Source organism: Excalfactoria chinensis, chromosome 14 (assembly GCF_039878825.1).
Source record: "Excalfactoria chinensis isolate bCotChi1 chromosome 14, bCotChi1.hap2, whole genome shotgun sequence".
Classification (NCBI taxonomy): domain Eukaryota; kingdom Metazoa; phylum Chordata; class Aves; order Galliformes; family Phasianidae; genus Excalfactoria; species Excalfactoria chinensis.
Genome location: NC_092838.1, coordinates 1,442,642 through 1,467,658, shown reverse-complemented (window position 1 = coordinate 1,467,658; position 25,017 = coordinate 1,442,642). Strand labels below are relative to the sequence as shown.

At 54.8% G+C, this 25,017-nt stretch overlaps 1 protein-coding gene across 5 annotated transcripts in view; it reads left to right on the top strand.

Annotated features, from left to right (window-relative positions):
* RAB11FIP3 (RAB11 family interacting protein 3) overlaps positions 1–25,017 on the top strand; it is a 42,370-nt gene that overhangs the window by 1,309 nt on the left and 16,044 nt on the right. For 2 of the 5 annotated variants that reach the window (XM_072348867.1, XM_072348868.1), the window contains exons 2-4: positions 6,358–6,451; positions 15,134–15,225; positions 23,240–23,427. In XM_072348867.1, coding sequence (XP_072204968.1) covers positions 6,358–6,451; positions 15,134–15,225; positions 23,240–23,427 — 374 coding nt within the window. Of the gene's footprint in view, positions 1–6,357; positions 6,452–14,755; positions 14,970–15,133; positions 15,226–19,830; positions 19,940–23,239; positions 23,428–25,017 lie in introns of those variants that run through there. The other 3 variants (XM_072348870.1, XM_072348871.1, XM_072348872.1) reach the window with 3 other exon arrangements.

Here is a 25,017-nt window from a genome sequence, read left to right as displayed (position 1 = left end):
CCCGACCAGCAGTGGGGCAGCCGGCCTTGCTGTGCCATGGGGTGATGTCACGGTGATGGGGGAAGCCATGAGCAGCAGCACCGCGCTGCCAGCCGGGAGCTGCTGTGCCCACAGCGCTGCCCTGGGCATCCCCTGCTGCTGCTGTCTGTGCTCGTGGGCCCTTTGTGGCACGTTGCAGGAGGGTCTGGCTGAGGGTGCAGAGCTCTGCTTGGCTCCCGGGGATGCAGGGATTGTGTCAGTGCCTGCAAGGTGCAGAAATGCAGCTGCCTCGAGGAGCGTGTGGGCTGCTAAGGGTCTGTCTGCAACCAGGTGGGGTGTGCAGCAGGTTCTGGGCTGCTGGGAGCTGCCTGATCAGCTGGGCTGTATTAATGGGTTGGCTGCTGCTGGCTCGTGCCTCCTTACTGTGGTTGGGAACACAGGGGGCACATAGGGGCTGCTGAGCTCAGTGCTGCCTGCTTGTTTGGCTGCAGCAGTTCCTAGCTAAGTGCCAAAGGGAAGAACCCAGCTGCCGTTTGTGCCATAAAAGCTGACGTACTCGTCAATTTTGGAGTGTTTTTTTCCTCTGTGTGGTGGAGACTGGGAGGTTTGGTTGCTGTTGAAGGCCTGTTGTTCCCTGTAGCTGTGGGCTGGCAGCCTCAGGTGGGGCCATGTCTGCCAAGGAGGGTTCTGTTGCCTCATGGTGTTGTGCAATAACCCAACCCAGCTCACCTCAATTGAAGCTGGGCTCTACCTGTCCCACTGCAGCAGCTCTGTGTTTCCTTACCAGCTTTGCTCCAGGCTGGGAATGTTGTGCTGTGTAGGGGAGGAGGAGGAGGAGTGGCTGTTTAGCACCAGCAGAAGCCGTCCCGCTGGCATCCCTATCTTTTCTCTTTGGTTTTGATGTAGAAGATGCTTGGAGGTGAACCAACCTGCTGCACCACAGGATCCCTCTGCTCAGCGGAGTCAGCAGCTCATCTCACCTATTTTAGCTCTCTCCAGGCTCTGTGGTCCCTCTGCTTTCTGTGCTCTGGCAGATCTTTGGCCTTTCTTCCCAGCCCCATTCCCATGGGCTGCTTATTTCCTTCAGTACTTACAGCCCTCTTTGACAAGCAGCCTTCCTCTCTCTCTCCCACTCCTGAGCCAGGATCTCCCTCTTCAGCTTCCCCTTACCCCACTGCTGATAAGCCTGTCCCTGAGCCTCCCCTCTGCTCCCTCCATCATCACCTGCTCACCCATCAGATCTCATCTTTTGCAGCTCTGACACAAGGGAACCTCAGTCTCCCCCCCATCCCCCCCCCCCCATTGATCTTTTGCCTATAATGGGATTCCTGTGAGCATCTTTAGTGGATCCGCAGGCTGCAGAAGTGCGAGTGAAGCTTAAATCGCTTCCAGCTGTGCGGCTGCACCTTTAATTGCTCTAATTGCTGTTGGGCTTTGCAGTCTGCTGCTGGGAGCAGAGCTGCAATGTGATGCTGTGGGCTCAGATGGATGGATGGATGGACGGACTCTGGCTGTGTGCTTTGGAAAAGAAGTGAGTCTGAATCCATTCCCTTGTGCTGGGTGAAGCTTCCAAGCCCCCCAGTGTTTCTTGCTTGGGCACAGTGGATCCTGGTTAGGCACAAATGAAGTATTCTCATATTGTGAGCCTCCTGAGGACTCCAATGAAGGGATTATTTCTGTGGTGTGGGGAGGGTGGGTGCCTTTTTGCTTCTCCTGTTAACTTTTGTCTCCGAGCTCTTTGAAAGGGCCCTTTTTTGTGGCTGGGAATGGCTTTAGGAGCGTATCACACTGCGGGCAGATCTCTGTGATAACATCAGTGGCTGTAATCAGACCGAGGGATCAGCCGTCAGAGCTCAAAGGCTGCGTTGGGGTTACTGTACCCCATCCACCAGCTCCTTTGGGAAACCTTCATCCTTCTTTCTGGTGTTCTGGGAGCTCGGATGCAGCCCAAAAGCTGGGCAGGAGGGCAGGGAGCAGAGCCAGGTTCTGACAGGGGGTTGATGGTAGTGGGGGGGTCCTTATGTTTGCTACCTGCTGGGAGCTTTGGACCCACAGCACTGGCTGGGTGGGCAGAGAGGAGCCCCCGTGCAGGGCTGTGCTCTGAGCAGAGCCTGAATCTTGGCAGTGTTGCTCCCTGTGTGCAGCAGGATGGGCTGTTCCCAGGGCTGGAAGCAGCAGGATGGATCTGGGATCGCTGACCCCTTGGGTTGGGGCTGCGGCAGCACATGGCAGTTCTGTACTTGGAGCCATCCTGACACTTCTTCAGCTATAAACACTTCCAGAGCATTTCAGAGCTCTGCTATCATTATGTAACCCAATACAGCCGGTAATTGAGAGCCATTACACCAATTGCCTGTATCATTTCTCTCAATTTTACCCCTGTTTTGACTCCCCTTTGCTGCCTGTGCTCAGACAGGATTGGCTTTGAACCTGGCACTGGGAAGGCAGTGATGCTCTGCACCCCATGTGCTGCTCCCTATTGAGAAGCACTGGACCGGTTCCTCCACGTGAGCGTGAGCAATTCTGAGCTGGGTGAAGCCGTATCACATTCCAATGCGTGGCACTTCCCTCTGCTTTTGCTCCTTGCAGCACAGCTGGGGGCCGGCAGCACAGGGCCCAGCATTACAGCAGCTCGGGGCCATGAGTGGGATGGGGCTGTGCTTTGCTTTGCTTTGCTTTGCTTTGCTATCTCGCTGCTGTGCTCGGCTTGTTCGTCTCTCCCGCTGACACAGATAGCAGATTTGCCCTTGGGGAACGGTGTATTCTGTGCTTCCAGCAGCTCCTGCAAGCCAAAAGCATTTCCCTCTCTGACCATAGCTGTGTCCTCAGTACAGCTCTTCTTGCTGTTCTGCCTGGTACGGCAGCAGCTCCTCCTGCTCAGCCCCATCCCACCTCCATTCAGGAAGGAGCAAACCCCAAGAGCCGGGTGACCTGGCAGGGGAAATCCGCTCTCTGGAGCCCAGCAGGAAGCTCAGGCTGAGCAGGAGGAGCTCAAAGCTCTACTTGCAGGACAGAAGCTTTCAAGGGCAGGAAGCAGGCAATGAGCATCCCCTGGCAGCTCAGCTGTGCTGTGGGATTGGGGGGATGCTGGGAGTCCTGCTGGCTGAGGGGCAGTGAACTGGAGGTGGATTGGCATCATCCAGCTTCCAGCATAGGGGTGTTGTAGGGTTGATGCTGGAACACTTGAGGCAAAAGCAATTAAGTTTGGATACAAGCGTTTCAGTGTAACTCCTGGTTCCTGTCGGTGTTTCCGAGCTGCCCTCAAAGCTGTTCCTTTAAATGTTGCTGCTGAAGCGTAAAAGCAATTGATGCCCGGCTGAGTCATACCTGGGCTCTGAGAATGAGTTTATAAGCACGACAGAGCTCGGATGGAGGAGGTGCAGGGAACCCATGGAGCTGCACAGCCCAAGAGCCCCCATAACCCCCAACTGTTCTGGAGGGGAGGATGTTGTCAGGCATCCTCACTGGTGTTAGTTAGGACTGGGAGCAGGGCCTGGCCAGGCACAACCTGCTGCCTTCCTCCCAGGGCTCCATGGAGGGCAGTGCCCACAGCAGCCCTGGCCCAGTGCCGCTGCTCCCAGAATAAATAATGCAGCTCTTGTGCTGCTTCCTCACAATTGCCCATTGCCTCTCCCTGTAATGAGATCTGCCCCCTTGGGGGTGGTTTAGAGGTTAGTTAATTAGGTGTAATTGCAGAAGAAGAGAAGCCTGTTCTGGGGTTCTGCCTGCTTTGCTGTAGTGCCAGATCCTTTAACAAAAGGTGGAGCAAGTTCCTATGAACGTTGCTGGGGCAAATGGAACCCCGAGCTGCCAGCACGGCAGCATGCATGGATGCATGGCTGGTACCAGTGGGACTATAGAGGTGCAGTGCTGGGAAGGGCATTTCTGCTCTGGGTTCTGTGCAGCCCCATTCAGATGACAGCAGCATCCTGGGATGCGCATTGGATGGAGAGACAGAGTTCTGCTCACCGTGTTTGCACACCCAGCACACAGGGATGGTTGTGGACTTAGCACAGACAAATGCAGCATTAAGAGGGATCCGTTCATTTCAGCTGATGAATGCATTGGCTGTCTGTGCATTGGGGCAGTGCAGTCTGCAGGCCGTGCAGTGCCTGGGGGTCTGACTGTGGGATCACAGCACTGCCAACACATTGCATGTTTCCAAAGGTAAGGAATGCAACTTCTGCAATTAGCATTTAAAAACACACACACACACACACACACACACACACACACACATATACATATATATCTTTTTTTTCTTGGGTTTAGCCTCCAGAAGCAAAGTGGTAATTCACCAATGAAGGCAGCTATTTGTGCCCTCCAGTAGCAGGGCAGAGCTGCTGCATCACAAGCAGAGCTCCTTGATGCACACACTGTTGAACCCAGTGCAGCACCTCAGGCTGAAGAGCTGGGTAGACATAAGGAGGAGAGTGTCCAGCCTGAGCCTTGCTCTGCTTGTGAGTACTGATAACAAAAAAACCCCTGTGTTAAGCATAACTGTCAGCATGGCGCTCAGATTTCTCTCTGCTGAAGTTCTGTGGGCTGCCTGATGTCTGCTGCCACGATCCTGCAGGCTGCGTGCTGTCCCGTGCTGCAAAGCAGGTGGATGCTGTAGAGCAGCCTGCAGTGCAAAGGCTGTGGGTAAGCAAAGGGGTGGGCTGGGTGAGGCTGAGCACGAGACTCAGGCTGGCTTTGGGAGTGTTAAATGGAGCGTGGAGCTTTGCACCAAGCCTGCAGAACTGGAGGCAGCAATAGGGGAAGGTGGAAGCAGGGGCTGCAAGCAGCTCAGCAGCTGGAATAGAGCAAGGTTTTGTCCTGTGTTGTCCAAGCTGAGTGTGCAGATGTGTGAGGAGCGATGGCTGCATGTGCAGTGACTTGCAAAGCTGCTCAAACTATAGAAAAAAACTATAGGAAACCTTTCTGGGTTGTCCACAGCCACGTTCTCCTCTGTTTGGGGTCCAGCCATCTGCTTGAGGCTCAGGTCTGGCTGGGGGCAGCAGTGAGGAGCGAGTGGGGTAACCGGAGCTGCTGGGCTGGGTGTTTTCTCTGCCCACCGCAGCCCCAGCAGGAATGCAGTCCTGGGGCTCCGTGCTGTTAGGAGTGAAACACTGATGTGTTCTGAACTGCTCTCAGGTTCCCAGCAGTCCCCGGTCAGTGTTGGCTGCTGCCACCAGGTCAGAGCATGGGGCTGAGTTGCAGGGCTGATTAACCTGAGCTGGATGGGGCCCACAGGGAGCATTGAGGGCAGCTCCTGGCTCCACAGCCCCAAACGTAAACCCTATATCTGAGATTCCTGAGGGAACGTCTTCCTCTGGTGGTTGTATTTAGGCTCAAGTCGAGTCCCAGCCAGCAGTGTGCTGCGTTGGGATCCAGCCTGCTGGCTGCATTGAGGTCTTGTTCCCCAGTGAGCTGCTCTATTGCTGCTGGTTGCTCAAGCAGTGACTGTGTGGTTCTGCTGCATCCATCCATCCACCAGCAAGGCCCAACGCTTCCTTTTCCTGCTCCTTGGGCTGCTGAGCTGACAAGGAATCCCTTCCCTCTCTGGAAAACCCCCGGTCGCGCAGCTGCCAAACCTCTGTGTCAATATGAGTTTGGAATTATCACCGCTGGTTTAGCTGAGGAGCAAAGCCTGTTGCTTTTTGGAAGGCAGAATGCCCTTCCTATGGGCAGAGCTCTGTGGTACAGGGGTGGCAGTGTGGCTGGTGGAGCAGGAGGTTCTGGTGCCCACTGGCCTCCATCCTCCTGGCCCCTCTGTTCCCATCCCCATTTGCAGGCTTCTCTCTGGGACCAGTTGTGTCAGCTCAGCAAAGCAGCAGCTGGATGATACCAGCTGTAAACTGTGGCTTACATCTCTCATTTTCACCCAGGGTTCAGACGGGCTATTTAAGCCATGCTGTCCTCCCTGACCCTTCAGTGCTTCGTTTCGAGCTGCTCTCTGCAGACAGGACCTTGAGGAACCATTTGGGTTTTGCTCTCTGAGCGCTCCCTTCCCCGTCCCCAATACTGGGATTGTCCTCACAGTGCCCTGGGACATCCCAGCCCTATGGTGCTGCCCAGTACGTGTCCCCTTGTCCCCTCCTCACTTGCTGCCCCGTCTTGTCCCCCCCCCCTCCAGGCATCATCTCATTGTGCCAACGTTTCAGCTACGTGCCCTAAATCTGTGGCATGAAACAATCCATCATCAACCAAGCCCTCCTAATTGGGCCCTCCTACTGGGCAGCCTGATAATGAGTTTTTCCCAGTTAGAATAGGGCCTCTCCTAAAACACGGATTGAAATACAGCGCTCACCCATTCCAAATCCAAGCGGTGGTTCCAAATACCAGCCGTGCACTGATGAACCCCATCCAAGGTAACGCCGCTGTTGTGCTTTGCAGGTGAAGGAGCTGACCAAGTACCTCGATCCCAGCGGACTCGGAGTCATCAGCTTTGAAGATTTCCACCGTGGGATCAGAGCTATCAGGAATGGAGGTGAGCCGGGCGCTGTGCTGCTGGTGGCTCGTGCTGTGCTCTGTGTTCTGGCTGCTGTTGGGTCTGACTGCAGCTGGGAGGGTCAGTGTGCACCCAGTGCTGCTCCTCGATGTGCTTGGCACTCCCAAAGTGACTCTTAATACCTGGCTGGATGGCTGAAAGGGGGAGGGAAAAAAGCCCCAGATGAGCAATAAAATAATCCCCCAAAACACAGAACATCTCAAAGACAAACACTGGAAGGTCATTTAGGGGCACAGCTGTTGGTAAGGGTATGGGAAACACTGGGAGGCTCCCGCCGAGCAGATGTAACTTTGCATGTGCAAATAGGAAGTGCCGCATTTGCACGTTAATCCATTCTGCTTACGGCAGGGCCTGTCTTAAATGTCAGCTCATGCTTTGTATGTGTGTGTGTGCTGCACATGGAGCACAACACCATCCACAGCCATTGCTGCTCATGCAAACCAACTTGTTTCGGGAGCAGAAACCCTCTGACAAGGTTCTGTTTGTTGCCCATCCCTCCTTCCTATCCCACAGCCTGTGTGCAGCCCTGCCCGCAGCAATGGGCTGCAGCTCCCAGTTTCCCTGATGCAGGAGGAAATGCAGCAATGCTATTAATTCATAATAAATTGCCACTGGAGTCGGGCGTGTTTGTGAAAGATCTGGCTTGTGTTTCTCTTCAATAATTCATCGCTCTTGTATTGTGCTGTATTAATTGAATGGAGAAAGCAGATCTGGGTGAAGCTTTTAAGATCCTATTTATTAACCTAGTAAGAGATTGCTTGTGTTTATCACGGTGGTTAAGCGTGGCAGGCCTCTCTTATGTTGCAGGCACTGAACAGCTGTGAGAAGAGCAGAGTTAAATCTCACCAGCAGGGCTTGGAATGAACATGAGGGTTTCGTTGCTGCTTTTGAGATGCCCAGTATTGATCATCCCTTTGCAAAGACAGAAGCCTGCTGCTGGGAGTACCTTTTAATGAGGCTTTGTTAACAAGCTGGGCCTTTTTCTAGCTCCAGAGAGTCCTGTTGTATTTCCTGATAGCCTGAAGCTCTTCGGTTCTTTGCTGTGAGTGAGACCTGATGTAAGATTTGTGGTTCCTGGGGGTTTCCCATTGCTCTCAGCTGTCCAGGTGGTGGTGATTGCTCAGAGGTAAAGGAAGGCCATGGAGGGGTGGCAGTGTCCCAGAGCACACATGTCCCATGTGGTCCCTTTATGTCCCACCCCAGCATCTCAGGCAGCCTCACTAATGAGCTGGGTGCTGATTTGGGAGCAAGGAGGTTGGTGCTTTGCTCCCCACACATGGAGGGAGAAGGAAAGGAGAAACCCTTCTTGGAAAGCGTGGACCTCGCGGTGCCTGATGTAGGGTTGGTAAGGGTTTCTTTCAGGGGTTGTTCTGCTTTCCTTTCCCTTTCCCCACCTCCTGGATTCTCTCCCTAGGGGGAGTAGCTGTGATTTTTCCTCAGCTCCTATGGACTAACTTGGCGACCTGAAGGCATGCTTACAAAACTAGCAAAACCTGTATCGTCAGCTGCTTTCCTTACACCTGCCTCCATGTCCGGCTGGCCTTTACACACAGAGAGGATGCTGAACCCTCACTCCTGTTCCCATACCAGCTGCCTGAGCTGCAGAACACAGCGCTGTGCCATCTGCGGTGGAGCAATGCTGAGGGTCTGAGCCTTGCTGCTGTCAGCTGCCGTCCAGCTGGTGGTGCCAACCGTGGGGGAAAGGAGCAGAACAGCTCGGGTGCTGTAAAAGCAGGATTGGAGATTGTGATGAGAAGATCTTAGTCTGTTGTGGCTGCCTTGCCTTCCACCCTTCCCAAAGAGAAGACTTAATGGGAGAAGATGGTCCTCAGCTGTCCTGACAGAGAGCAAAGAACCACCTCTTAAATTAGTGTTTATCTTTTATCTCCTGCTGTGATACGTTTAAAGTCTCTTTCCTTCCCTGTGTCGATCCCATCTCTGCTTGGATTCCCTCAGTCTCCAAACAGGTGTGCTGCAGGTATTTAAGGCCAGGCTGGATGTGGCTCTGGGCAGCCTGAGCTTCTGGTTGGCAACCCTGCAGATAGCAGGGGGTTGAAACTGGATGAGTCTCGTGGTCCTTTTCAACCCAGGCCATTCTGTGACCCTGTGCTCTATGAGCAACAGGTCTGAGGAATTGCATCTGAGCTGCTTGGAAAACAGCGCGGGATTGAGGTGTGGATGTGAGCTCCCAAACAAAAGGAGCTCTGTGCAGCCAGGGGCGGCCCTGAGCCATCAGGGAGGGCCAGAGGATGGAAATAGTCAAATCAACACAAAAAAATATTGAGCTAAAAGCTCTTTGGATTTGGAAAGATGGAAAATCCAGCTGTGGAGCCAACACCCAAACCTGGAAGCTGTAACAGAGTTCCTGCCTGCGGGAAGCGCTGGCTGCAGTAAGTGGGGCACTGGCTGGGGGATGCTTGGGAGCTGTGGGGCTGGGAGCTGCCCTGCTGACATGGCTCAGCCCCAGCTCTGCAGCTCACCACTGAAGGTATCTGCCCCATCTGGCAAGGTGTGCCACCGCCTGGTTCATTTGTAGCACCTTTCTTGGTAGGATCTGCACTGCGGATGGCTTCTGCTCTGTGCTTTCCTTGCACAGGGATAATTCCAGAAGCTGAAGCGTGCGTTCCCTTATATGCTCCCAATCCAGCAGTTATCTGAGGCTGCGTTTGTGCAGCAATAAACATGGCAGTGTTTGCAATGGGATGCTGCTAACGTCAGAGTCTGCTGCTGTCAGCAGGGCTGCCTGCGCCCCGTTTGCCATGGCAAGGAGTTTGCTTTTTAATAGGTGAGACCTCACCAAAGCCCAGCAGATGGAAGGAGAGCTCCTGTGTGCATTGAATGACTTGGAGAGCATCTGGCACCGCTGGGAACGCTTCGCACTTGGGCGATCAGCTGATCTCTTTATCCCTGCATTGCTGCAGTCGGTGCCTTCACACTGATCCCACCCGTTCCTCCCATCCAGGGAGACAACTGGTGGCTGCTGAAGGGAGAGCAGATGCCTCTTTGTGTTCAGCCATCACTCACAGCACCGGGGCTGCCATGAATGGGAAATCAAGGTTGATTCATGAGCAAGAATGAGATGGGAATTGCTCTGATTGCATCTTGCTCTGCTCTGGTGTATGCTGCTCGTTGGGATGAGGAGTTTATGACGGTAGCTGTTAATTCTGCCACTGAAAGGAGCGAAGACTTGAATGCTGTATTGAAATGCATATTTAAGGAAGGGGGGGGGTGAAATCTTCCTGCTCTTTGTAGAGCTGCTGGTTGCAGATCAGACTTCACATCCCCGCCGTGCAGAGGGATGCTTTGCTTTGCTTGTTAAGGGTGGAGCCCATGTGCTTGCAGTCTGTGACCCCTCCTGCTGGGAGCAAGAAGCTGAGCCTTTCTTGGAAGAGCTGAGCTTGGTTTTCTCTTGAAATAGAACTGCTTCAACAATTGGCTTGGATACCACTGAGCCTGTCCCTTTGAGCCAGCTTCTGCTCCCGGGAGCCCTAAGTGCTGCCCGACACGTGCAGCTGCTGGGCCAGCTTCAAAAGGGATGCTTCCTCAGATGCCTGTTGCCAAACCCTTTATCACCCCTCTAGAAACAAGGAGAAAGCCGCACCTGCTTGGACTGTGCTTGGAAATGGTAGCTCTGTGTGGCTCCTGCCTTGCAGGGTTGGGGTTCTGCAAGCTCCAAGCGCAGACCTCCCCGCAATGCCGTGAGCAGCGATGTGCTTTGCAAGGGCTGACATGCTGCAGGGAGCACTGCTGGCTTGCATTTCCCTTAATTGACGTAAACAGTTCCTGTCTGTACCTTGGCAGCTCAGAGGAGGGTTGCATCAGAGCTGAAGCTGGCCTGCCCTGTGCCTTAGCAGGGATTTGGTCTTCCCCAAACCAGCCCAGCAAGCAGCGTGGTGCAGTGACCTACTTTTGGGAGGAGCACAGGAGCGTTGCAGTGTCCGGAGGCCTCGCAGCTCTGCCATGGGAATGGCAGGGAGTTACTCAGATGTGCTGCTAAGGCTGAGCAGCCCTTGGGCTCAGCAGAACATGAGATTTGCCCAGGAATCTCCTGGCATTTCCAGGATTCTTTCTTTGTGGATGTTTTCACTGTCTGTGCCAGAGGAATTTTGCTGCAGCAGAGTGTAACAGGCAGCACACAAAACCTGAGGGATAATGTGGAGCTGCCCCTCGTTTATCACTGCAAGTAGCTGCTCCGTGATCAGGTTGTGTCTTCAGCCCTGGAGATCAGCTTGGGCTGCAGCCTCAGCCTAGGTTAAAAAAAACAACCCATTGCTTCTCCACTTGTGCTGTTCTGGATGTAGTTTTGTTCATGCAGTCAATGGAGGTCAGCGGGAATGATGCGACAGCACCCAGCAGGAACGCTTCTGTTGAGCCAGGGGGGATCCGGAGAGCATTGCTGATCCGGAGAGCATTGCTGATCCGGAGAGCATTGCTGATCCGGAGAGCATTGCTGATCCGGAGAGCATTGCTGATCTGGAGAGCACTGTCAATCTGGAGAGCATTGCTGCTGCCACCTCTCAGCCCCTTGGATCCACTCCGAGGTGTAACTCTGCTGGGTTTAAGATGCTTTGAACACAGCACCAAGGATGCCAATGGATTTTGGAGGCCGGAGCTGCACGCTGTTCTGCCATAGCCAGCAGCAGGGTATGTGCTGCAGTGGACACGGTGTCTCCTGGCTGCACAGCCATGCTGGCCTCGGAGGTGTGAGATGGGATGAGTGCTCCCTTCAGGCACAGCTCAACATCTCTCCTCATCTGATGCATTTTCTTCCCTGGCTTCCCCACAAATGCAGGTTGAGTTCTGGTCAGGACACTGCATTCTTCTGTCCTCTGAGCTCAAACCTGCCTGTTTTATAGATCACTATATTTAGTTTTTACTGCTGATTTTGTAACTTACCTAGATTCAGAGGCACTGCACTGATACTTAGCTTGGAGCTCAGTCCTCCAGGTGTTGTAGGCACGGTGCTGCAGGATGAGCTGGGGAGCGTGGGGTTGGGTTGAGCTGGGTTGTTTGATTGCTCCAGGTGGGAGCTCTGAGCTGGAGCTGGGTGGGAGGTCAGCAGTGGGATGGTGCTGTGCCCTGGCATAGGGCTGGCAGTGAGGATGCAGACAACAGCTTGCTTTCTGCCTGGGAAAAGGCACATTTGGGCTCCTGGCGTGGTGTTATTATTACTTTTATTTTGCACATAGGACCATCATATCTAGGAGGTTCCTCTGGTTGTCTGCTGCCGGAATTGGGCAAGTTTGGGTTGGAAGGGACCTTTAAGACCAAACCATTCCAACCCCCTGCTGTAGGCAGGGACACTTCCCTCTAGCCCAGGTTGCTCACAGCTCCATCCAGCCTGGCCTTGAGTGCTTCCATGCAGAGGGCACGGTGCCTTCCCCGCTGCCACTGCCACCATGGATGCAAAATCCCCTGAGCACTGTCATGTTTCACACTTGCCTTGTTTCCAAGCAGCGTGCCCACGGAGGCAGCTCAGCCTGCAGTGGTTGCCTTCTCTACAGCCAGCCATGGCTTCACGCTGCCTTCCTGCTGTCTGTGCCGGCCAGCTTTATTACCGTGCTGAATAATTCAGGTCTGTTAGCTGCACGTAATCCATACTGTTGGGATCGCTCTGAGTTTGTGGCTCTGTGGCTTGCAGCAGGATGTGTTGGCAGATGACTTAAATACTTCTGAAAGGCTGTGTTTTTCTAGGTCATTCCTACGTGGAGCCGATAAAACTGGCTCTGTTTCTGACCCGTGTGGCACTCCAGCTCTTCACTCAAGGTGCCTTTTCACCCAAACGCTGTCTTTTGAAAGCAAGTTTTGCAGTCTATTTCAGGAGCCCTCTGCACCCCACGCCTTCTTTGCCTGCAGCTCCACGCTGTGCTGTGGTTCCTGAAAAGCCCATCACAGCTCCCAGCCCTTCTGAGGAGCACTGAGATGACGGAGAGAGCATTTCTGGCTGCTCAGCACAAACGCAGCCCCATGCAGAGCCCGGGACAGCACTCAGGAAAGCAGAAGATGGGATGTGTAGGGGAAAAGGGAGCACTGCGGCTGGACCTGCAGCAGTACGAGGCCAGGAGCTCCCATCTCCAGGCTGTGCTCAGTGCTGTCTGCCTGGGATGTGATCTTTGGTGGGGTTTGAATGGTCCCATGCTGGGCTGTGGGGATCGTCAAGGGTAGGAATAGGTGTCAGAGTGATGCTGCAGAGGCCTCATCATTGATTAAATTGCTTTTATTCCCCCCCTCCCAGTTTCACTTTAGCTTCACTGGGTGATATAATTGTGCTCGGTCTTGTTGGTTTCAGCAGGAGGATGCAGTAGGAAATGAGGGCTGAACACAGGAGGTGCACATCTGCTTGTGGTGGGGAAGGGATGTGGCATGGGCTTGGAGGAGAGCAGAGTGCTGCTGGGGTTTGTGCTCCCACCCATCCCTCACTGTGTGCTGCTGGAGCAGGGCTGAGTGCTGTGGGACTGCTGCTGCCATCCTGCACCCCTCACCTGGCAGAGCAGTGAGGGACTCTTGGGTTTGGGGCTCCTTTGGATGGGAATTTGGAAGCTTAATGCAGCCTATTGAGCTGGGAGACTCGCAGGCGAGCTCTCCATGGCAACTCTACCCCTATACACAAAGCACCATATGGCTTTTTAGGAGGGGGAGGGAAGGGGTTGAGCAGAAAATTCAACCTTTGTTGTTTGTTGTTTTGGCTCTCCCAGTGGAGCAGGGGGAGACGGGAGCATCACGCGCTGTCCCCGGGCTGTGCCACCAGCAAGGGACATCTCCAAGGGTCCCCTTGCTCTGAGCGATGGAGCTGGCCGTGCAGATGAGCCCTGCTGGTGCACAGAGCAGCCGATGGAGCAGCCAGCCTTGGGCTCAGCCGGTGCCAAAGGGCTCCTCAGCTCTGGTTTGGGCAGAGCTGTGCTGGAGGCAGCTGATGGCAGTGAGCTGCGTGCCCACGCTTTCTACCTCTGCTTCCAAAGGGAGCTGGCAGCTTTCTCCTGATTATTGCAGATCCTCCCTTTACAAGCCCCTCGGGAAGGAATGAGCTGAATAAATATCTTTATCTGCGTCTGTAGGAGATCAGGAGGTTTTTGTGCCTATAGTTAGAGGGGGAGGAAAAGAAGCAATGGAGGGATGAGCGGAAAGGAGCTGCCTGTGTCTGGCTCTGCCTGCTCCGGGGCAGCCCTGGCTCCTGGGAGGACTGCTGGCCTCAGTCATCAGGAGAGGTGGCTGTTTGTCCCTGCTCTGTGCTGGCAGTGTGATGCGCTGTGGGCTCTCCTGGCAGTGGGCAGAAGGTCTCTTGGTGAGCCCCAGGTGTTCCCCTGGCTACACAGCCAGCAGGTGCCTGTCCCCATCCCCGGTGGGAGCTGCCACTGAGGTGGCTCTCATGTCTGCATAGCGAGCAGATGATTAATGAGAAGGCTCAAGTGTGGACTGCATGGTGCTCTGCCCAGGGAAGGGTAGGTGAGCGTGTAAGAGAGAGCCCTGAGCAACATGCTCAGGGGCCCCAGCAGCAGGGATGAGCCCTTGCCCAGCGCAGGGACTGAAGTCAGAAACTGCAAACAAGAGCATCTTTCATCTGCTGGAGCCACAGCCCTGCAGCAGGCTGCTTTAGAGCAGTCACCGTGTGCCCCTTCCTGGAAAAGCAGTCTGCCTTGTGCCTGGCTTTGATTTGTAGCCACGTCCGTGGGCTCAGGGCTTGTGTCAGTCCCTGCACTGCCTTCTCATGGCCCCAGGTGATGGGAGTGCTTGGGGGCAGCAGGTGAGTGGAGGGCTCTGCTGCCCTGTGCCTGCAGCACTTGGCCCAGATCTGGCTGCATCCCCTCCCTCCTAAACCCATGGGATCACAGAGCTTCCCTGGGAGCTCAGCATTACACTTCCTAGCCAAGCTTATGGACATGGAGCGATGCACGGTGCTGCAGCGCTCACAGCTCCGAGCTGTGTGGGTTCCAGCCTGCTATTTATTTTGGGACTGCAGCAGCTGATCTTGATTTGGTATTTCCAGGCTGTGATGTAGGTCGTGTGCTGGATTGGGCATTAGCCGTTGCTTGAAGGAGCATGGGGAATATGTGATTCTCTTGCTCTGTCAGAGGGCTCGGAGCAATGCTGACCCGCATGGCTGCAGCTGCATTTGGGGGTGGGAGGAGGAGTGGGGGTTGGTTTTAAAGGCATCTCCTTGTAAGCTCCCATTTTGCTGTCCTCCTGCGAGGGCGGCTCCTGCTGTGCCTGGGCACGGGAGGAGCAGGCATGACAAGAGCTTGGGTGCAGCCTGCCTTCCCTCCCCGCTGTTCCCATGGTAGTTGGCTGTCACACACAGAACAAACGTGTTCCCTGCCCACAGTGGGACTGGAGCCTTCTGGGAGAAGATTAAGAGGATGCAGGAAGCAGAGATAGGGAAGAAAGCAGGAGAAGCAGCAGAAAGCATGGTGGGGTAGGGCCAGGTCCGTGCATCAGCCCCATAGGAGCAGCAAGGGGCCACGTGGGAGCAGCACCCCAGTTGCTTTCCGACCTTTTGGAGGTGGGATGCCTGGAAGCAGAGGTCCTTCCCAAAAGCTGAGGGTGCCAGCGTGTGCAAAAGGAAGTTCTCATCCTTCTGCTGTCATGCTTCCCTGCTCATGCCTTCCTTTGAGGGAGTAGGTTTCCTATTGGTGAATCTCCTGCTGTTTTTCTTTCCCTCTGCAGATCCTGACAGCCAGCTGTATGATATGGGATATAACCCCGAGGAGGAAACCCCGGCCTGTCCTGATGAATTTGATGACTTCGTCACGTTTGAGGCAAGTATGAGCAGCGTGGCTGTGTGTGTGTGTGCAGAACCCGTGGTGGCTGGGCTGTGGGGCAGAGATTGCAGCAGTGGGCTCAGAGGTGGATAACAAGTGAGTTCTGTCATCCATAGGCCAGAGAGTCTGCGTGATTTTGATGCGTTTAAAGCTGGTGTTTGAGCAAAATTCAGCTTGGTGTGATGCTGTCTGAGCTTGTGTGGTGCCAGAACGTGGTGCCATGGGGCAGAGGATGGAGGTGCTCTTTGGGATGGGATGGGCTTGGACTGGGTTTGACTCCATTCTGGGGTTTCTGTTGTTGGACAATGTGAGCCCAGGTTTGAACTGAAGCAATTCCAGCCTGCTGCAGGTTGCAGACATTGGTGCTCGGTGCTGTGCAGCCAGCAGAAAGTAGAACCAAAGATTAAATGCAGATTTCCTCTTCATTCTTGGAGTCAATTGAGGATGCTCAACTGATGCTTCCTTCTTTTTGCTGAAGGTGTGGTCTCCATCCCTCCTCTCCCTCCTGTATTTCTGAGCGCTGGAGCAAGTTGCAGTAGTGTCCCCAGCTAGAAAGGAGCTGCTGTTAGGGGACCCGTTTGCTGTGGATGGGGTTTGCAGCTTTGCTTTCTTGGCTTCCCCAGTTCTTGCTCTCTGCCCTCCAGCCCAAAGCAGGAGGTGCTGCAGGTGCTGCTGTCCCATGTGGGCACTAAATAGCTGCCTTCTGCTTTCCTTTTTTCAAGCTTTTGTCTTCAGGATTGTGGCTTTTGGTGCTCCTGGTTGTATTGTTTTACCATACGAATAGTTATTTCCAAAGGGCCTTTCAACCTGTGTTGCATTTGTGTGTAAATATGCACATCTTTGCTGTACGGTCTGTTACGTGCCATATAACTGAATAGCTGAAGCTGTTCTTTCAAGTTTCCTGGTGATACACTGAGTCTTGGGCAGCTCGTTTCCCCTTGGTGAGAAGCACAGGCCCATCACTTAGGATGGCCCCAAGCTGGCACTGGGTCACCTTGTTTCCAACAGCCAGTGGGTCCCCCAGTGTGCACCCAGCCTGGCACAAGGTGCTGCTGAGCCCCACGTGCCACCCCAACCCTTAGGTGACCAGAAGGAAAAGGTGATGAATCCTGAAACATCCCTCCTAGAAAGATGGAAACGGATCCTTGTACTGAATTCAGGCTGATCTTCAAAAGATAGAGCTCTGTTGGTGCCTTTGTTTAACGTGCCGGGGAAGAGTTACCCTTGTTGTCTTGGAGACGTGGTTTGGAACGCTGCAAGGATTTCGTAGGGATTCAGCAAATGGGAACATGATGGAGAAATACGTGAAAAGAAATGGGCATCTTGGGGTGTGTGTGCTTCCTTCTCATCTCACTGAGCTCTCACTGTGTGCTGTGATGTGCCCCAGGGTGCTGAGCTGAGTTGGGCACCCATCTACACAGCCACGGAGCCGAGAGCTGCTGCTGTGTGGCATTATTGTATTGGGGGTGTTGGATCTGCCCCCCCTTAACTGTGCAGATTGACAGGGAGCGCCCAGCTCTTCAATTGCTGAGGCCTTGACAGAGAGCATTTCTGCTAAATGTTTGTTCAAACAAGTGTAAACAAGTGCTTTAAGCAGCCGAAATGAAAATGCCTTCTCTTTGTTAATGAGGTTGCTCTTCTTGGTGAGTCATCCGTCCCCTCTTCTGGCTGTCATCAGAGGGCTGAACAGCAAGGAAAGCCCTCAGCATCCATCCAGCACCGGAGTCTTACAGCTCCACAGAACCGTAGTCATTCAGGTTGGAGGTGACCTCTCAGATCCCCAGGTCCAACCCCAGCCCACCCCACAGTGCCCACTGCCCGCATCCCCACAGCTCTGAACACCCCCATGGGCGGTGACCCCACTCCCTGTGTAGTAATGCCAGCACATCACCATTCTTTCTGAGAAGGAACGTTTCCTAACAGCCAGCCTGAACCTCCTTGGTGCACTTTGAGGCCATTGTCTCTCATCCTAGTAGAGCCAATGCTTGCATTCCTTGCAAGGGCATAAAAGCTTCTTGACGGGGGCAGGGTCTGAGCTTTGTGCTTCATACAGGGACCCCAGTTCAGCTATCTGTATGATATCTCAGCTTCTAGTTCTGCAGCCCTGGGTGATGCTTTGCTCCCTGCCTGTGGTGGAGGTGTGATGGCTGCAGGACAGCTCTGCTTTTCTGCTGGGATCTGTCACTTAATGATAAGCACAGTGATTTGGCTGCAATGCCTGCATCGTTCGTCCCAAAGCAGCCTGGAGGGAGCTTGGAGTCTGCCCATCCAGGCACCTGAATCCTTGCTTGTGTTGTTCCACCAGACTGTGCTTGTGCAGCATTGCTGCTGAATAAGCATAGGTGGGAGCTGTGGGAGCTTGAACAGCACAGAGTCATGTGGGCCAGTTGCTTTGGAGGTGCAGGGACTTCTTTGTAATGCCCAGCAGGAGGAAAGGTGCATCTGGGGCTAGATGCCTGCTGTGCTTTGCCGGGCTCTCTCCTGGGGTAGCTGAGCCCACTGGAGCAGAACGGAGCAGATCAGGCAGGCTGACTCTCCTCCAGCCCTGCATTAATAGAAGGACTCTCCCAAAATGAAAGCAAACCACAAAAATGGGGCGTGCAGCCACAGTTCCTCTGGGGTTGGGCATGGAGATGTGTAAACTCCGGTGGGTCTGAGGAGAGGCAGCGTTGGTGCACAGCTGTGCTGCAGAAAGGCTGCCCAGGAGCACAGCAAACAGCAGCAATGCCAGTTTCAGCCCGGGGAAGGTAGGGAGGATCGTTTTGAGTTGGGCAAAACGGGGCAGCTGAACTGCAGGAGGTGAAGGGAGGTGCACAGTGCATGCAGGGCTGTTGCCATCTGCTGGGCGATCGCTGGGGCAGCCTCGGTAGCAGCAAGGAAGGGTTCGTCAGATGCAGGAGCAACTCATGTGGCACAGTGGGAGCGATCTGGGCAGGAGAGCGGCCCTTGGTGAGGTTCCAGGGGTGGTTTTGGGGAGGGGGACCCCAGCTGTTCCCTGCCTGCCTGGCCCGAGGCACAGCACGGCCTGTGGTCACTGCAAACTGTTGCATCTGTTGAAGGCGTAATTTCTTTTCATGTCAGAGTAACTGAGTTTGGTGCTTCTCGAAGGGCAGAAATCACAGTGAGGCAGTTTAAACCCACGTTGCTGAGTTTCTCCAGCAGCCCAGAATGACTGTGAGAGGGACCAGAGATGCACACAACCCAAACCATGAGGTGGGGATGGAGAAGCTACAGCTGAGCGTGTGCTGCACCAGCACTCAGTGTGCAGCAATGAACCCCCAGTGCATTGACCACTGCTCCTCCTGGCACACGTGGGGTGGCTGTACCACCTGCTGCAGACCCACCACCCCCTCCTGGACCTGGGGGGCACGTGGAGCCCTGAAAAGAGCAAGGAAATGTCTGTGTTGCACAGACCCCCCCCAGCCCTGCTCAGAGAGAGGGAAATGGGTTGATCTGACACGAATGGCTCCGAGGGGGGATGCTGGAATTGAGGAGTAACAGATTGAGATTGCTGTGGTCAGATGAGATTCTGGTGGGAATGTTTGCTTTGTGGATGATAAGGTGGAAGGAGTTTGGGTAGCCAGGACCTTGCAGCTTTATCTCCCTCTGCGAGCACAGCTGTAGGACCGAGTGGGGGGAGCTGGGCTGCAGCACAGAGGACGAGCAGTGTGGGGTCACAGAGCCTTGGTTAGAGCTCAGAAAGCGAAGGTGGTGGTGGTTCCTCACTGTGGTGCTGTGGGTGTATCTGAGGCAGGGCTCTGCTGGAAGCTCCCCGGGGTCCTGCAACACAAACAGGAGCCAGAGGAGCAGAAGGGCCAGGAGGAGAGTGTGGGTTAAACCATCCCTGTGCTGCTGTGCTCCTTAACCAAGAAATCCTTGCTGCTTGTGCGCAGAGCACAGAAGGTCAGTGGTTATCAAGCACTGAGCTTCCCCTTGGCACTGTGCACCAGGAAGGATGTGTCCCAGGGAGAGCACCAGCAACCCAGAGTAAATGGGGAGACGTGGGTTGTGAAGGGAATGGAAGGGAACCTGAGTGCTCGTCAGGGCTGGCTGAGGGAGAGGGCAAAGGTTCTGCTTCTGTAGGGAGGGCAGGAGGAAACCTGTGCCTTGTGTACTGTGCTGGGGGGGGGGAGGTGGGAGGGCCCTTCTGATGTGAGCAGTTTGGGTCAGTTCCTTGGAGCTGGGGGCAGAGCAGCACCTCTGTGTGCAGCGTTGGGGACTCGGTCCCTGTGCCATGGGGACAGGGGGTCCCACACTGTGCGTCCTGCTGGGCACAGCCCGTGCTGGAGGGTGATGTCAGCGCCCATCCTGGAGTCACCACCTCTGGTCCCTGCCTGGTGAGCAAGACAAGCTTTGTTTGCTTCCCTGTTCGTTGCTATAAGGAAAGAGATTGTATTTATCATTTAACTATTCACCAAGAACACCCGGAGAGAGATACATCCTGGGAGCCTCTCTAGCAAGGCTGATCCTCCTGGGAAATAACCTTTCTAATCAGCAGTAGGTTTACACAGCAGGCAGTGTGTGCACCTGGAGCGGGGCTGGTCAAAGCACAGCTTGCTTTTATTTTGGTGGTCACACAGCAGGGAGCGAGCTGAGCTCACCCACTGTTATCAGGGCTGGAGGTCAGCAACAAAAGGCGCTCTGTTACCAACCTGCTTTCCTCCTCCCTGCCAGAAGGAACTGGGTCCGGCCGGGCGGGATGTGCCCACAGGTGAGTGCTGGGCTCTGGCACAAAGGAGGGAGCTGGGGCTGCAGGGCAGGCTCGCTATGGCTTGGGTTGTCCCTGGCTCCAGCTGGGCTGGGCTGGGCAGCACGGCAGGTATGGGTGCTCTGGGTGCTCTGGGTGGTGGGTTCTGCGCCATGGTGTGGGTTGGCTGGTTTTGCTGATGGATGTTCTTGTTTTGGTGTGAGTCAGCCCTGCTTAACACCGGTGCTTGTGTCGGACTGGCACTGTGGCCAGGTGGGAGCTTGGCTTTGCCCTGAGCCAGGTGAGGACTCTCCAGCTGCTCTGCAAAGAGGGTATTACCTGGATGAGCAGCAGGAGGTGACCCCCATGGGCAAGCCCTGCTGGTGCAGACCCTCTGTGGGACTGTTTGGTAGGGATGGGATCCTGCCAGCTGCCGTGGGGCAGGATCGGGTGGGACTATAAGCACAGCTTGTCTCCCTCTCCCTTTTGCATGGGTAGAAGCCAACTTAAACACACTTTGTGTTGAGCGGGGAGGTGCCTGTCCCCAGCACCAGGCCAGGATTGCAGCCAGCCCTGCAGCCCAGGGTCGGTTTGATGTTCCCCTTCCCCACTGCACTCAGCTCTACGGCTCCGTATGGAGCAGCCATCCCAGCCCGGCTCCTCCAGCCATGGGATGGATGGGGCAGTGCTGGGTGTCCTTGCTCCCTTCCCACCCCCCCGTCCAGAGCACAATCAGAGCCACCATTAATCACAGATAAACCAGTTGGGAAAGCAGTGTTGTTCTTCCCTTTCCTCCCCCCCCACCATTTCCCTGTCGCCGTGGCCAAGGCCAGCAGTGCTGGACCAGCCCACCAACGGCTCTGCTGGGACCCAGCTGTCCCACACTCTGTCTCTGGTTGAAGTGAAGACTTCTACCCAATGCTGATCAAAGCAGAAAAGCAAACGCTCTCTGGAGCCCCTTGTGCCTTTTCCCACTCACTTGGAAGCACAGAAGCACGCCCAAGCATGTGCTGCTCCCGGATTAAAGCTCCTCGTGTGCTTTTGTCGTACACCCCGTACAGCAAGCAAAGGGATTGAGGACTTTAGGAGAAGCTCTTGTGTAAAGGCATCGTGACGTCTGCAGCCCTCCTGTGCTGCCCAGCCCAGGTGTGTCGGGGTGGTGATGTGGTTTATCATGCGTGGCCCATCCCTGCTCATTCCATGCAGGTGGCTCCCAGCACCCCGGGCTCTTCTCCCCTTATAAAGGGGCTTTTTGAATCAGTGTTTTTACAACACTTCTGTATCCAAAAGTGCCATTAAATGCCTGGAATGGGTGCAGATATCTGCAGCGTTGCCATTCTGGGCTTTTTTTTGTCTGCTCAGAGCAAAGTGAGCTTGGCTGGAGGAGAGAGGTGGCAGTGGGATTAATAGGGTCAGCGCACAGATCAGCTGTTCTGGGGCCATAAAAGAGCTTTCTGAGATCTGCAGCTGCACCTTTGCCCAGGGCACAGGGGTTTGGTTTGGCATGGCTTTGCTTTATGGTGCATTCTGCCAGACCTCGCCTGGGCCTCCCTGCTCGCCTATCTCCTGCCGGCATCTCTGCTGGAGGTTCGGTTCTTTCATCTGTGATGCATTGTAAAGCAAAGTTCTCCACGCTGCTGCTCAGGAGGAGAACTTTGTTTCGGGTTTCACCTGCCCCGTAACTCATTGACTACACGGGTTTGATTTTAATAAGGCTAAACAGAAAAAGGATTAGAAGGGAGGAATGACTGTTCGGGGCACCATGGCTATGGGAGCAGCTGGGATCTGGGACCGTGTGCATGTTTTGGTCTTTTGGTTGTTCTTTTCCAAACAACAGCCTGGACTTCAGAGGCCACAAGCAAAGTTACTCCCAGTTCAGCACATCTTTCCCCCTGCAGGCAGCAAGCAGCACTCCTTGGGGCAGCGGGTGGGCATGCAGGCACTGAGTGCTCCCTGCAGCTGCCAGATCCCGTTGCATCCCACATGGAGCATCACAGAGCTTGGCCCAGCAGCAGGGGCTGGAGATGGCTTTAGCTCCCCAGATCAGCATCACAACACGCCCATGTCCCCTGTGCCAAATCCTGGCTGCTTCTGCAGACTGCTGTTGGTTTTCTGTATCCCTGCTGGGGATGCTGCTGTGCTGGAGCTTGCAGGGACAGCCCTGACTTCTGCTGGCGGTGACTTTGGACTCAGTTTCTGCACAGGTTGACATCATGTTTACCTTTGGGGCGGTGTCTGGGGGCTGCCTGTAGTCTGTCTGTGCTGGCACCTCCTGCTGACGCTGCAGGGCTGGGCAGGGCTTGTCCCCGTGCAGAGCATGCAGCTGCTGTGTGGGGTTTGTTCTCCTAACACAGTGCCCATGTGCTCCTTCCAGCTGCCAGCTCTGTGTAATGCAAGGCTTTGAGATACACCGTTGTCTTGCAAGTGCTTGCAAACAGCCCCAGAAGCTTCTGCGTGTGCTACGTGGCAGAGGAAGAGGAGCTTGTTCTAGCATCTAGAATGCTGCTGCGTTGCCCCATGGCCTTGCAGGAGGGGCAGCCAGCAGCTCCCATCTGCCTACATAGACCTCAGGTGGCCCAGTGGCTTTCAGCCCATATTCCTCCCTTTGCCACCCATTCTGCAGCTGTAGGACACTGGGTGGCAGCGCACAGCTGCAGCTCTGCACCAGCATTGCAGGATCCCTTGTGCCCAAAACCCCAGAGACATAAAGAGTTGATTGGTCCTGAAACCACCTGGGGAAACTCCTGAGAAGCCAGGAAATGGATTCTCCCTAAGGAGAGCTTCTGCTGCAGAGTGTGTGCCCTCCTGAACAGCTGGGTGCTCCCAAGCATGTGGATGCAGCACCTCCTGTGTTTGGAGAACTGACCTGCCCCCCAAAAACAGCCAAAGCGTGTCCTGGAGAGACAGGGCAGCAGTGCTGCCTTTGCAGTCTAGAGGCTGAAATAGAGGTTTACAAATGAATTCTTGTTTCTATGGAAAGGTGGGAAGTGCCCTCATATGGCTGCAGTGGGGAAAGAAGTGTTCTCAGGGCTGCCTGGTGGCTCGGCATGGTGGGTCCTGGTAGGGAATTCAGGTGGTGTCCTCTTAAAAATAGAGTGGGTGAAAGAAACAGTGATGGCAGCTGCTGGGTATGGGTAGGAGGCTGCCCTGAGTATGGATGGCTGCCCTGGGTGTGGGTAATGGGCAGCCCTAAGCACAGATGATGAGCCACCCTGGGTATGGGTGATGGGCTGCCCTTGGCACGCTTTGTCCTGCTCCGCAATGAAACGGCACGGCTCTAGCATCTTACAAGATGTCTTTTTTTCCTCTTGTGTCCTGCCACAGGCAAATGAGGTGACCGACAGCGCGTACATGGGCTCAGAGAGCACCTACAGCGAGTGTGAAACCTTCACAGATGAGGACACCAGCACGCTGGTGCACCACGAGATGCACGACGAGGTGGAGACCGACAGCGCCATCGACTCCACTGTGCACTCAGAGTTCACAGATGCCATCGAGGAACAGGAGCACGGGTCAGTGGGCCGCAATGGGGCAAAGGGGGGGCAGGTGAGGATCGGGGGGTGATGCAGCTGAGGATGGAAGCGAGCGGGGCTGGCTCTGTCTTGCTGGAACTGGTTGGTGTGCTCTGAGCATTTGTAGCTTCACGCAGGACCGAAATAGCTCTTCTTTAGGAATAATAATGAGGCTGCGCTGTGTGTAGGCTGTTTTGGAGCTCGGCCTGGCAATCTCTTTGAGCTAATTGTAGCTTGCCTTGGGAGAACTTCTGTACCCTCATTAGCATCTCTAACTTCTAAAATAAGTTCCCTACACACCTGAAATACCCGCAGTTTTTAATCTATCACTTAAGCCAGCAACGCAACGTGTAATTTTGAAGCCAGGAGGGGAACTCGCCGTATTCTTGTTTCTCCCAAACACGTGTGTGCCCTTTGATGTGCAGCCTCCTCCTGTAACAACGTGCTTCCAACCTGCGCCCGGAGCGCAGCGCTGTGAGCTGATGGCTCCTGCCCTGCTATCTGATGCTTTGCCTGGGCACTCCTAGCTGTGTGGGGAGAGCGGATTTGGGGGTGGGCTGCTTTGGGGGGGGGTCACGGAGTCACAGAATGACTTGGGTTGGAAGGGACCTCAAGGATCATCAAGGTCCAACCCCCCTGCTGCAGGCAGGGCCACCAACCTCCACATTTAATACCAGACCAGGCTGCCCAGGGCCCCATCCAAACCGGCCCTGAACACCTCCCTACTAACAGAAAGCTCACCTCACCCTGCTAACAGCACTGAAACCCCCAGAGCTGTCAGCACAGGCTTTTGGGAACTGAAAGCATGACATCCAGGCGTGGTGCTTTAGGAGGTACCTTGAGCTTTTTAGAAGCAAAGGGCTCTTTGTGGCTTCCCTCCCACCCCAAAAGACACGCAAGCTGCTGGGTGCTGGGGCTCAAAGGGTGCAGGCTTGGTGGAGGTGTGCAGATCAGGGCGATGGGATTAGCCGGCTGCACACTGCTCAGCTCGGCTCAGCAGCAGCTAAGTCGGGCTGTAAGTGGGTTCTGAGCTCCCCAGCCCCGATCACAGCAGCCTCCCAGGGGCCATGGCAGCCTGCGTGCGCCTTCCCTGCCTCCAGTTCGCCTGCCTGTAAGTATAACCCGCTGCGTTTGGGGTTAGGTTTTGTTGTTGAGGCTTTCTTGCTCCTCCCAGCATTGGCCTTGGGAAGGCTGGGTGACCCCTGGATGCTCTGAGCAGTGGCTGAGGTGTGGGCAGGCTCCAGGTACCCACAAGTTCAAGGCAAAAGCGCATTTGAATGTATTGAAGCTTCTGGGTCAGAGATTGGAAGGCTTGAGGTTGTTGCCACGATGCTGGTGTGGGTGAACTCCCCTTGCTGTGCTATTGCCCAGAGCAGCTCTTGCTGATCAGATCCTGCCCCTGGAAGGTGCTTGGCAAACCACAGCCCCGTGCTGTGGAGCTGGGCTTGGCTCTCACTTCTCAGTTTAAAATAAATATAAGAATTCCACCCCTGCCTTCTATTCCTGGAGCAGTTTCTGATGCTTGCTGGGCCTGCTGGGTGCCTCCTTCTGCTCCCCACTGGGGCACCGGTGTAGGGTGAAAAATCAGCT